The following is a 13,750-nucleotide window of genomic DNA, read 5'->3' as shown; positions in this document are numbered from 1 at the left end:
TGACGTGGTTATGGGTATAGCAATTGCTAAAATCATTACTGTTTATTTCGGGTGATATGGAACTGGGTGGTCGTCATTTATATGAGTGTTAAAAGATTGGTAACTACGTGGTAACGTTGATTCCTACTGTAGGGTTACCATACGTCCTCTTTTATGAGGATTTGTCCCTCTTTTTTCGAAAGTGTCCTCGGGACGGCCAAATGTCCTATCTTATGAGATTTTGGTTAAATATATGGCAACATCGACTTAGACAGCAAATCAGCACTGAAGCAACGCTGCGTCGGGTATTTCAGGAGCTGGGCCGGAAAATTGACCTTTATTTTTTAGTCAACCACCTGCTAATGTGAAAATAAAATTTTTCTCCGGTTTTGCAAGTCTGAAGATTTTGAAAAAGTGTCATTTTCAGATTTCCAAAATATGGTAACCCTATCCTACTGCTTATGATGAGATGAGGCAATTGCTGCTGTGAACTAGTACTATGTTGTTCATGTCTAGTACTATCCCAGTTCCTATCTCCCGAACTTTCTGTCGAAAGGAAAATGCTATGGTTTGAAAGTACATACTATAGGCCGTACAATGAAGGAAGTGTCAACACTTTCCAGAGCCATGCGCATCCAGTATTTTTCAAGCAGTTTCAAAATGCTGCGCTAATTAGCTGTCACTGCCAATAATGTTCAAGTACAGAAACTGGTGTCGCACTCTAACCCACAGTCCTGCAGCCAACTTCCACCTAACAATCGTGGTTCTGATAACACTGACAGAGAATCACAAAAATTTGAATAGAGATTATCAACAATTAAGAAAGTGTTGCATTCACCGAGAAGTACACACAGAATAATGAAAATTATTTGAGATTTGCTTATTTACACTACTGTTTTTCAAGCCTGAGATTGCCTACGCGATGCCTAAATACGATTGAAAATTCGGTTCAAACTCAATTTGCTGATTTAAACGGTTCATTTGTCTATTTTACAAGTCACCAACATTAACATGTGAAGAGAACGTTGCAATTACAGTTGAGATACATACACAATATTTTTTACCCCTCACTGACAATGACAATGCATACAGAATTGGTTTGATGCAAGTCAATATCGGTACGATTTCATTGACGTGGTTACAGAAATCGAAAAAGAACTCGATTTCAAATGCCCATGGGATTCTAGGATATAGTTCACGCCCGGACTCGTACCTAAATAAAACCCACCGACACAGGTTATAGCATATAAAAAGCAAAAGTAATGCATAAAAGCTATAGAAAGTACATAATAATTCATAGGTATATATACTGTAAGCATTGACATTGAATGCGCGTTGGAAAAAATAGATGAGCAGCATTCAAAAGAAATGGGCTGCACCTTAGGTTTTCCCAAATACGAGCACACAAGCCAATATTTTGGAATGAAACTAGCGTAGAGCAACTTTTTCTTAAAATAAGGCATGTCAGCAATCGTGTCTCTTCCGATATGAACAAAATCATTTGCTGTGCTACCAGTATGCGTGTAATTGTCACAGATGTAGCAGCATGGGCTATAACATCTACGAAGTTTCAACGTTGCGATGCTGCAATCATATATATATTCACAAAAGTTTTCGACACCCGAATTCTTTGCTTGGCTACACCTCTGGCGGTAGCATCATAATTAACCAACGACACCATACTCGTATTAAAAGCATTACAAATAGCAGAGCCTTTCAATATATCTCAATATCTTACCATCATTACATATTGCTCCTTCACAAAATATTAATAAGATATATGAATACTGAAATTCAGCATCATGGAAGGAACAGTTTTTTTCCGCGCATACAAGCATCAATTGCAGATATAGCAGTGCAGATGTCGACTATATGATCAGTACAGCCTGTTGAAGCTGCCCTGCGCCTGCAAACCTTGCATTTGAGGATTTCCTGACATGCTATTACCGTACGCCGGCATGTTATACTGTCCATTAAATCCTGAAGCACCGGACATGTTATACGGTGAACCCATGTTTGGCTGCATGCCGGGGACATGGGATTGATGCATGGTGTTTTGCATTGGCATCTGAGGCGGGGCCATCGGCCTCATGCCCACAGGCTGGTTCATCTGTGGAATTGCAGAAGTCATGACATTAGGGTTTCTGTGTTGCAGTTGATTCATTGACGGACGCACAGACTTTTGGTTTGCTTTGGAAAATAAATCTAGATTAATATCCAATCCTTTCACGTCGGACCAAGTATTCGGTTTCGCGGATCTTGATTGTTCTCCACCAGACATAGTGGTGCTTTGCATATTTTGCGTTGCAGGCTGATATTGTTGGAAAGACTGTGGAGCCATCGGTGTACTGTTTTGCATTGGAGTCAGCAAATCAGCTGATGGAGACAACGGTTGATTGGTTGCAACAGGTACTGATGCGAAAATATCCAGATTGTTTGAACTCGTCTGTTGCTGAGGCACACTTCCACCCATTAATGTCGGTTGTTGTTGAAATAAACTAGCAGCTTGAGGTTGAAATAATGTAGGTTGCTGCATGCCAGCAATCGGTGCAGCTTGCGGTGCTGGAAAATTACCAGGAAAGGCTGGTATATTACCTGTCATGGGCTGATTCACCAAACCACCGAGTAAATCAACATTTGATGACGATCCCTGACCAGCATTATTTGATCCGGTCGCACCGAAGCCAGAAAAATCTGCGAAATCTCCGGATGGGGCTGGGCTTTTGGCGTCATTGGACGGATCACGCGATGCAGCTAACGAGTCGAAGTCGGCGAATTCGTCAGGTTGTTGTGACGTAGTCACCGACGTATCGGCTAATGTAGAGGATTGTGTTTTTTCCTTTCCATCCCCGGTGTACTTTGCAGCAGCGCCCAAGTCTACTTTGCGAGATGGCTGGACAGACCTTTTCTCACGGCCTGCATTTGCTCCCGTCGATTTCGGCGTAGAATTCCTGTCGTCGTAAGTTTCTTTGTCGCTTGGGTGTTCTAGGCTATCCGTGCTGAAGCTGTATTTGATTCCCTTATTTGGTGACCACCTGCCTTCATTTTTATCATCTTTTGACTCATAATCATCCGTATATCCTATGGAATCATTCGATTCAGCCTGTTTACCATAGCTGTCAGAATCGTGATATGATCGGTCATCGTTGTTTGTTGAATAAGACTCATCTTCATGATAACGTTGACGAGAGAAACCAAATTTTGAATCTTCACTTGACATGCCGACGTATTTGTTTTTGTTCTTTTTGCACTTTTTTCTCTCTTCTCGCAACCTCTCATTATCACGAATAAAACTTACAAGGTCTTTTGCCTTATTTCTTACATTGACTCCTAAATCCTTGCCATGTTCATCATGGTAAGTGAAATTTTGCAACGCTCTCAAATCGTTTATATGCTCCCGCGTACTGGTAACAAATCGTTCCGAACCGTTACGAATCAGATATGAAACAACGAGAAGACCTTTATAAATCCGTCGCCAGTTACTTCGGCCTTCATGGAATATACGTTTCCAAAGCATTCCAGTAACTTCCGAGTAACTTTCGTACATGAATGTGTCATTTGCAAGTTCTTGCATAAGACTTCCGGACGGCCCCCAAGGCTCATCGTTTGTTGCTTCACGAACTCTAGCTTCAACATCAGTATAGTTCATTACAACATTAGTAACCTTGTCAGTTAGTTCGCGGATTTTCCATGGTAGAAGATTCATTTTTACCGCTCCTATTTCTACCAAACCCACTGAAATATCAAATTGGTATTGCTAACAACACGGTATTTCAATCTATTAAAGAATTGACGCAAGCCAACCGTTTGGATGAATTGATATAATGTTGGTATATACTTCATAGAACGGAATAGGAATTGTACTTTAACAAGTCGTGAAATATACAGCTATGTGGAGCCGTTATTAGTATCAATATTAGTTTAATATTATTTTCATCATTTCAAAACACCACAAAAACTGCCATACAATGAAAAGATAGGAAAATCCCGAAACGACTTTGAATAGTCTTCGAGTTCAGACACCCACCTTTTGGCCTAGGCGAAGTATAGAGAAGAGAAGAGGCATGCACTGTACACTGAATGAAAAGTATTATCGTACAGAAAGACCCTAAATAATTAAAACAGTACTTGACCTTTATTCAACAGAAATTCTTTGAAACTTCCGATGACAAGTATTCTGAAAAAATAACCTCAAACTATAACTGCCGGCCGTGAAACCACCTCCCAAATCCTTAGCGGACCTCGCACCATGACCAGAGATGCCACTGAGATATTTTGGAAAAACCCAGATTTGGACGTTGAAAAAACCCAGAAAAACCCAGATCCTATATTTCACTCAAATTTATATGATATAGCTGCAAAACAGTGACTGAGAGTCATCAATGACAGTTATACGGACATAGAAGAAGTTTTAGCCCTTGATATTGAAATCCCAACTGTTCATTTTCATACTATACATTTTGCTCAGCTAAATGAGCAAATCCATCGAAATATGATGCTTTCCTCTCGACACATTGTTACGGGCATTCGGTATGGAGGGGGGGGGGTCAATACGTAGTTTATTATATATTCGTAATGTTTGTCACAATGCTAATCCCCATCTATGATGAGAATGATTTTAGGGTAGTTCCAGTGACTGTGAGTTGACCAGATAGAATATAGCTTTCGATTCATTAAACCTGGGACAAGCACTTTTATCTGGGATGTTTAGTCGAAAAAGAAACTGCCAGATCATGAAATTAAGGGTACATTTGAATTTGACAAACCCCTCTCCCTCTGAATAACTTGCCCGGGTGCCCAAACTGTCTCTTTGAGTGTCCCTGTTGAAAGTGAATATACTCTGATGTCAACATGGTAAATTAGTTAGATCAACATTTGGTCTTTCCATGAGCATTAATTGCATACTTTACAGCAGTTACATACTATTTACTGACACACAGCGAATTTGTTGCAGCGCTAGCATTCAAGTCCTAAATCATTTTGAATTGCAAAACAAATGCTCCAGAGTTGCCTGACCTAGTAGTCAGTATTCAATAAGCTCTCTCATCACGCCAAGACCTTTCATTTTAATAGTAAATGGGTCTCTTTACACTCAATCACAGTAGAATCCGTCGATATTACAAGATCTTACTAAGCTAATAATCAATTTTGCGCAGTAAAATTGACCTTACAAACATGATGTTGAAAAAAACCCAGATTTCAAGCACAAAAACCCAGAAACCCAGGTGATGCTCGAAAAACCCAGATCTGGGTGGAAAAACCCAGGAGTGGCATCTCTGACCATGACTTCGAGTCAAGAATTTGAGAGAGATGAATGCCGTTGGGGAGAAAATCTACCAAAACACGTCACACGTCATAAACCAAACCTGAACTTACAAAGTTCAAAACGGAAAAAAGTATCTCGGAATATAGATTACTAGGTTAATAATCCACTATCGGAACCGATGATCTTGCCATGAAATACATTTGGATCGAAATATCACTTCCTTTCTGAATAAACCCAGAGATGAAACCGAATTGTGAAACCTAATTGCAAAATTTGTTTACAAATGATTATCATTAAAACTTTCAGTTTATTGCATCAGTTCAAAACACCACGAGAATGCGATGCAATAAAAAAGTTGTAAGACGAGTCTTCTATCAAACACCCACCTTGACCTAATATAATGATGAAGGCATATCCGCCGAAAGAATATCAACAGAATATTACATAGAATGGTCATGAAATCAAAATGACGTGGCATGTGTCTGTAGGCGAAATCGATATATCAGACGTTGCACCAACGACCCGGTTATCTCAAGCACATGTTGGTATTGATTCAGAACGCCGTCAACATGTAAAACTGAATGGTTTTCACTCAGTTTTCCAGGCCTTCAGCACTTCGGAAGTGGTCCACTGGCTTCCGACCAGTGATTCCCCCGACTGTCGATTATATACGCGTAGGTAATATTAGTTGATACCAAGTTGACAACTTGACCGAAATAGGCCGGAACCGGCGGTAGAAAATAAAAATTAGAATCGAAACATGATATAGCTCATTGGGAGACTCGTGACCTCCCATAATGCAAATGATATGTCGCTCCATGTTATTTGAGCTTTCGATGCATTCGGATTTTCACGGACTGGTTGGAAGATGAAAAGCGAAAACTTTACATTATATTCAAAAATTTTGACGATTTCATCATGATTATCATTAACATTTCTCAAATATATCGATTTGCAATGGTATTTTTGATGTAAAGCTTTCGAGGCAAGGGGGGCAGTCATCGTGGTTACTCGTCCGCGAAAGGCGTTTTACTACATCATTCTGAGTTCCGAGCTTCGGCGCTCTCTTCGCGTCCAATCGTTGGGAGTCGGGCGGTTGTTTTGGTTTTCAAAAGTTGGTTTCATTTTGATGCAAAGCATACGAATGAGTCAAATCTGAATATTTATTATAACCTTGGTTAAAAGAGAGCAATCTTATCGTATCAGTTAATGTCATGTATTTTTGTGCTGACGTATGGTATTGTAACGCACGACACGGCATAGCAAGCTACAGTCGCGTGTTCCTTTTATCAATATTTTTATTTTATTGCTCGTCGAATTCGAAGCATAGTGATATTCCGATGTAAGAAGTGTGAATGGTGGTGAAGTCTATTAATCTATCACCATATACAAATGGTGTGGAAATCATGTTGAAGTATGTGTGCAAGTTGCAGTTGCAGTCATTTATGAGCAGAACTGAAATTGTTATATATTGTTGGTTCGAATGGTAATGGACTAATAGTCAGCGATAGTGTAGATGCACTTATCTTTCATGGATATCACACTGCAAGTCGCTAGCTCTATTGCTGCAATCTTGTCTTCCCATGCACAAAGAATCGGTGAAAAATAGGCCGACTTAACTTTCTGCCTCGTTGAAGCAATGTGATGTCCTTGGATATTGCGATTGGCCCATCTCTAGTTATTGAGAAATAATTTTTTTTCTTTTGTCAACGACCGCACTGTCGGCTCTGACACATCTTTAAATCATATAACAGAGCTGAACAGATTTGGTTCCGGATGGTATGCAATTTACTTGAGCTCCCCTTTCTGAATCTTGTGTCGACATCGTAATACTTAATTCTTCCAATACAATTTGAAGAATCTTGCCCTTGGCCTTAGACGAAGAGAATGTTGATTGGACCAAGAAAACGGCGGCCGCATCTTTAATTTCCTAATACCATTATCAGCTAATGCTGTAGCTAACACCGGACAAGCTAATACCGATGTCTAATGAAGTTGGCCTATCTTTGTCAACTGCTATGCTCACTCCAGAATACAGAACACACCGGGTGATTAGAGCGGATTTTTATTGCAAAATTGACGTTGAATTTGTGATGATGGCAATTCGATGTTGGCAAAAGGATGAGCCTAATTCACCAAATTGCAAGTTGATATGCTCATAGTTAATCATTTACATTTGTCAACTTATCTGTGGTTATTTGAACATAGCTATTTTTACCTTTACAATCTTATTTGCCTGAGAGTACCCTCCTCGTGAGATTGATGAACACATTTTGGGTTTGATCAGGTTCTGCGATAGCGTATCCAACTACTTCACTAGTTCTAGGCCAACGTGATGTTTACCAATGATCACTCAATGCACCCTCGTAAATCATTGTGAATGTGTAAACGCACCGATGTTTCCACCCCACCGTGCAGCACTGATTGTAAAAAATGAGAGAGACTAGGTACTTGTGGATTGGAAATCTCGCCGAGAACGTACGAGAAGACAGAATTGCCGACTATTTCAGGAGGTACGGCTGCACCTATACTACTAATACATACCATCTCTGGTACTAGCAAATGAAATTAATTCCATCAATTTTTAGCTATCATTTGACCTGTCTTAAGTAGAGTTAATTGTTGAGATTTGTTTTGCCGTCATGTGAAATGATTCTATATGATCATTGAAAATCAAAAAGTGTAATGCCTATCACGTGTGGGCTTGCGATCAATAACTAAACTGGAGCATCACATTTCAAGCTGTTCAACATAAAACAGCTCTAAAAATGTTGTCGATCTGCGTTTGACCACAATTTTTGGTTTATATGATTTGATTCCTTTGACAGTTCAGATGTGAACAGCATACAGCTTTTAATGCTTCAAAAATGTCGTGTTTTTCAAGAATACAGGAAAAGGCAATGTTCTTTCAAAATCTGTTCCACAGCTCTGAATTTCGCATAAATGATTTCAACCTGGCATTGCAAATCCCGACTTTATTCATGGTTTGCAATACGTTGCTGCTTGCCCCATCCCATATATTGTTCCCAAAATTGCATTTCTCATCTCCTTTTTTGGGAGCATACGATATACCATTATTTCATATCCGATTTGTGAAATAACTGAAATTCTGCATAGATATAGAAAAAATGTCATGGTAGCTTATATTTGTAGAAAATCTATTGAACTACCATTAATTTAGTAAGATTGTTTGATTGCCACATTGAACACGGTATTCTTGTTTATGATATTATCGAATGATGGGCTCAAATGTTGATCGTCTGCAGATATGGAAAGATCGATAAGGTGCGATTCCTGTCGAAACGAAGTGGGGAAAATGGGCTAAGTGCCTACATTGCTTTCATGGACATTCGATCTGCGCAGAAAGCCAAAACTGCTGTCAACATCATCGGCGACAGAGAATTGTTAACAGACTACTTTGATCCAGTAGCCCGTGCTGGAGCTGATGAAGGTAAATTAGCCGGTGTCACGGAAACTGGTTTGGTCTGAACCTTGACTTTTGTTATCGTTATTTGCAGGTCAACGGCATATACCGCCACAGCCAAGTCAAAGCAGAAACTATCGACGTTATGAGACAGTCAAGGATAGGTAATTGAATAATAGTTTTAAATGGTTTGCCTTGCCCATATTTTACTGGTACACTTTCACAGAAGCTGGACCAAGTTATAGTCTAGCAGAGCGTTGTGTTCCCATTAGGTGCATAGTGCTGCACCTGGATTATTGTTTCAGTATGTGAAGGCGTATACGGATTACGCATCGTGGATTTAGGTGGCCTTCGCCATTAATTCTCATGAAAAGGGAAGTACGCTGCTCATTCCTGGAAAGCTCTCTGGATTAGCACCGTTGACTTCGAACATTGGATATATATCATTGGGATTATACCACGCACAACCTTGCGCGTTGGATTTATATCATGTCGTTTCGCAAAGACCCTTTTATGTTGCGATCTCGCTGCAAAAATCTTTATAAAACTGGGAGTTACCAATAACCAAGTGTGGATTACTAAGTAATCAGTTACGGTATCCGAAAGGGCATGAATTCCAACGGTAATAGTTCTACCTTTTACGAAGTAACTTAAATGCACATGCACAGCTTGAGCCTCGATGCTGCACTCTTTATAGCTTTGCAGTTTAAGTTCTATCCACAATCCAAAATGCGATATATTCTTTAGTTTGTTGGTGAGGTGGTCGGTATGGAGCTTGTGGCTTTTTGGTATACTACGTTTGGGTGGTGTGCTGTGTGTGTTGCCTGATCACAAGTAGGAGTCTGCTATAGTTTGCCAGCAGTGTTTGTTGCTTGTAGAAAAATATGTCATTTTTTCACTGGTATTGGTAAAAGTCTATTAGTTGTAGTTGAGGCTTGTCTCAAATATCCCAAATTGTATCATCAACTAGTTGGAAGCTGCAATTTATTAACGAATAGTCCACCGAATGCTTCAATTCCCATTCTTTAGAAGCCATCATAATTTGTGTCATCAGTACCGAAATAGTCGGAAATGATATATTACACATCAAGCATATGTGCCAAACTTTAGTCGATACTTTCAGCATCAAGTCACTCGCTATAAATCTCATAATCAATTAATCATTGTATAAAATAGATTGAAAGAAATTCCAGACGATGTGTAAGTGTGTAAATAAGAATGCCACTAAAATGTTGATAATGTATTTGTTATTGATGACATTAAAAGCCTACCGAAATGCATACTGCTGCATATAGAGTCAAGTCTAGAGTAGATTTAGTTCTTTAGATCTGCATAACATGTCATGTTGCAGCAATGTCCGATTCTAAATAACTCACGTGTAATAAGCTAGATCTAGTGCTACCACTCCTACATACACTCTTCATTTCGTGCTTCAGAATTAAAACCACCATAATATATATGTCAATTGAATTCGCTAAATGGCAAAACCAGCAAAATACTTTGCAATCATAAGAAAACTTCATTCAAGATAGGTGACTTCAACTTGTAAACTTTCAGTAAATTTAATTCAAATTATTTTACCTATCATGTGCTATCTTGGCCTATTTTATCATTGGTGTCTCAAGTTTAGTGACTCTGCAGTCCGCACACTTCTCGATGCCCATTTCAGGGGCCTCTTGAAGCTTTTTGTTTTTGGGATGAATAAAATCATGGCATTATTATTAATATGATTCAACTCCACTCTCTGTGATATATTTGACAAGGCGCAATATTACGATTGCTCAAGTCTTTTTCTTAGAAGGACGGCTATTACTGACCGATAGTCAATAGTCATGGCATGCTTGGTTGGATTGAAGAGTAAAACATGACTTTCATTTGTGTGAAGAAATGGTTTGACTGATGAATGTGCTCTCTCACATAAAGTGGTTCTCAACTCTGATACTCACTGACTGCTCTCTGTTTATAGTTCTTGGTCATAACGGAATGCTTGACTGCTTGTGCTTGTACCAAAACATGTTTCATTCACTATAGCAGTATATGGGTTGTGTTAATGTCTATCCCTTTAGGGCACAGTGCTGTGAATTCTTGGGCTAATTGGACTGGAATGTCGCAATGGTCGCATTAGCAAGTGATGATGTTGATGAACATTTTCTTCGTGCAAATATGAGCCATTTCCTAACTTTATTTTGGCAGTAATGGCAATTTTGATTAGCATCGATCAAGAACCACTATTTACTTTTTAGCTTTAATAGTATTAATGTCAGAAGTGCCAAAATGACTTGAGAAGCTACAGTGTGCTAGTAGAATGAACTTCTTGCTCATATATCTTACAAGAATAACAAATTCGCTGTTGCCGATCATTTGACTAGTGGTTGTTAGATTTCCGAAATTCTTCGGTATAATTCGTTACCATAACCTATCACTGATTCATTATTGTGCTATTGTGTGTTGCAGCGGTATCGATGACAGGCCTGCTAGAGAGATTCCCGCACCATTAGAAAGAAGTTACCAAGCATCTGATCCTGGAAGCAATGACTCCGATAAAGGTCGACCGAGGGTTGATTTTGGCGATGGAAAATCTCGTCCACAAGCTTCGAGGTGAGGGGTTCATACGGTAAATTGGGGACACTGAAAGTATTCTCCTGAATTATTGTTCTGCACAACTGGCGTAGCTGATATAGACTCGACGAATCAGGCCGGTCAATTCTTGTTCTGTATTTTAATTAAAATTTGCAGGTAATTGGTACTGTCACATACACATAAATTAAACTCGCCCTGTACATATGTAGTCTAGCCAGTGGTTTTCAACCTTTTTGACCTCGCATACCGGTAAAACTTGAAAACAAATATTGCGCACTGGTGGACTATTAAAAATTCACCCCAATTTAAATTACCAATAATTTATGCAACTCAAATGTAACATTCGAAACATAATTTATTGCTTCATTTTTTGACACTAGTTATCTATACACAGTCATATTGAAATTTCTGCAAAGCAAAGCGAAGCTCGCGAAGTACTGCTAACGACCACTATCCTGATGGTGGTTGTTCGGTTTCCTTCGAAAAAAAGCGATTATGCTGTTTACTGGAGCCTCTATTGTACTGCCCAGTGTCGCTTAATTACACTGTCTTAATTTAAAGAAGTTTATTCAAAGTCTCTATAGTTTCCGCCTGTAACTTGTCTGAAACGAATTGTAGGTTACTTTTTAACAATTTCGGACAACACTTGCGTTATTGTGACGTATGCCTAGAGCAGACCATCAACTATGTATTACGAAACCAATGCACTAAAATAACTTCCAAATTTATGAATCAATCTAAAATTTGATGTTTTATTTATTTAATCAATTGACAAGCGTGCAACTTGTTGCATTTTTGAATTTGGATATAAAATTCTAACATATTTAACCGCCGGCAGGAAAGTTGCCACAGACCGGCACCTGAAGATTTGACAATTATAACTTTACAGCCATGTCAAGTAGAATATTAGCAAAGCAGTGCATGTTTTCCGCAAATCCTTCATTCTCTTTAAGAAACATACGAAGCCAGGAATAATTTCAATCAATTTTTCAACCACCCAAAAAAGATAATTATTTATCGTTCAGGTATCGATTAGCTGTTCCCATATATAAATATGGAAGGCCAGATTTGAAAACCCTTACGTTAACTGTTGCCATGTCTGTGGGGCTGGAGATTTTTAAAATTTTTCTCGGGATAGCGTCGGAGTCAGAAGACGCTCTTTGGATTCGGAGTTTCTGAAAATGCTCCGACTCCAACTGCTTCACAATCGATCCAACTGCACTCAAATGTTACTAAAGGGACTGTCGCAGTTGCAGAAATTGTCAGGCTTTAGACCTAGGTGGATATTCACAAACTTGGTATCTTTCTGTAAGCGCAATTTTTCCACAGCCCGGGCAGTCGCAACAATAATAATGTGGTAACTGAAATCTTAACCACTTCTGATGTTGCAGAATATTTCATAGAATGTTTGTAGTTGCATTGAAAAATTTCGATTGATTGTATTTTGGACTTGGAGTCTGGTTAGTATAAGGAGATGAATATGTGAGCTACTTATAAAATATTCATATCGAAGTGATCTGCCTACCAAATAAACCTTATGCCTTTTTGTAATCACCTCATTTTATCCTGGTGACTTGCACCCCTCTAACGATTCGCAACCAACCTCCATCACGCCTCCACGTGCTTATAAGTCTTAATAGAATGGTACATACGGTACATCAAAATTTAGAATGAATTATAGAGATTTCGTTTTGTCGTATCTGCAGTAAAAAAAGACTGGACGGTAAAGCACCGAAGAACAAGGATGAAGACGGAAGGCTGAAATTGAAGAAAGGTAATGTACTCCTTCTTTTTGAATTACCGGTGAGATTTTGCGGCAAAAATGACTTTAATAACGGTTATGCCGACTATGACTGAGGATGGTCAGGGGAACTAGCTTCTCCAACTGTGCGAAACAGAATGTGGCTCTTAAAATTGCATTGAAAATGAGTCGAACTGAAATAATGATTCTGAGACCGAGTCTTATTTTATTGTTCACTACGTAATGCTTGAGGGAAAGTGCCAGTAGCAAGCAAATTTCTCTCATATTACAATTTTCCACTACTGAGGTATGACTTGCTGGTTTTCTTTCTTATTTAACTACTCGGTATTTTTCTTGTTACGTAAATCAAGAATAGTATGATAAGAACCGTCGCTTGTTTTTCAAATATGGTAAAATGCGACTATGTCCTTGTTTTGTTATTATTTCCTTGCCTGACAGCTAATGTGGTTCAGCCTTAGGCAACTTCATACACTTAGATGTACTGTAGTAAGAATTTGCGATCAATCAACTGTTATGGCTTCTTTATGTGTTCTTTGCCTATGGCTTTCCCATGTAACTTCACGTCATGCTTCAACAGGCATTTTAGATGTTGCATTGCAGAGGCTACTTAGTCATCTCACAGTGTTTACTATGTTCTTTCAAGCAAAGCAATGGTAAAAAAAGCGGCACCATTCGTAGAGTCATGGTTTAGTTGCAATTAATGTCTGACGGCCAACTTTTTGTTCATAAATATGAGATT

At 39.0% G+C, this 13,750-nt stretch overlaps 3 protein-coding genes across 4 annotated transcripts in view; 1 reads left to right on the top strand and 2 right to left on the bottom strand.

Moving 5' to 3' along the window:
* LOC145455042 (uncharacterized) overlaps positions 1-13,750 on the bottom strand; it is a 137,371-nt gene that overhangs the window by 74,490 nt on the left and 49,131 nt on the right. The gene's annotated exons all lie outside the window — the stretch shown is intronic.
* LOC145455035 (clathrin interactor 1-like) lies at positions 775-4,136 on the bottom strand. Its single transcript, XM_080332991.1, has 2 exons — positions 4,113-4,136; positions 775-3,714 (listed from the first exon to the last, which is right to left on the bottom strand). The coding sequence occupies exon 2, from the start codon at positions 3,683-3,685 to the stop codon at positions 1,856-1,858; it is 1,830 nt and encodes a 609-aa protein (XP_080189117.1). The 5' UTR covers positions 3,686-3,714; positions 4,113-4,136; the 3' UTR covers positions 775-1,855.
* Positions 6,317-13,750, top strand: part of LOC145455025 (uncharacterized) — a 34,178-nt gene continuing 26,744 nt past the window's right edge. For both annotated transcript variants that reach the window (XM_080332981.1, XM_080332980.1), the window contains exons 1-5: positions 6,317-7,758; positions 8,512-8,696; positions 8,764-8,833; positions 11,124-11,267; positions 12,956-13,023. In XM_080332981.1, the coding sequence (XP_080189107.1) occupies positions 7,679-7,758; positions 8,512-8,696; positions 8,764-8,833; positions 11,124-11,267; positions 12,956-13,023 (547 nt within the window). In that variant the 5' untranslated portion in view covers positions 6,317-7,678. The remainder of the gene's footprint in view (positions 7,759-8,511; positions 8,697-8,763; positions 8,834-11,123; positions 11,268-12,955; positions 13,024-13,750) is intronic.

This window comes from Botryllus schlosseri, chromosome 14 (assembly GCF_051294905.1).
Source record: "Botryllus schlosseri isolate E-star chromosome 14, Bs_hap1, whole genome shotgun sequence".
Taxonomy (NCBI): domain Eukaryota; kingdom Metazoa; phylum Chordata; class Ascidiacea; order Stolidobranchia; family Styelidae; genus Botryllus; species Botryllus schlosseri.
This window is presented reverse-complemented; position numbering and strand designations above follow the sequence as displayed.

Excerpts from the sequence above, each read along its gene's own strand:
- LOC145455035 (XM_080332991.1), bottom strand. The coding sequence starts at position 3,685 with ATGAATCTTCTACCATGGAAAATCCGCGAACTAACTGACAAGGTTACT.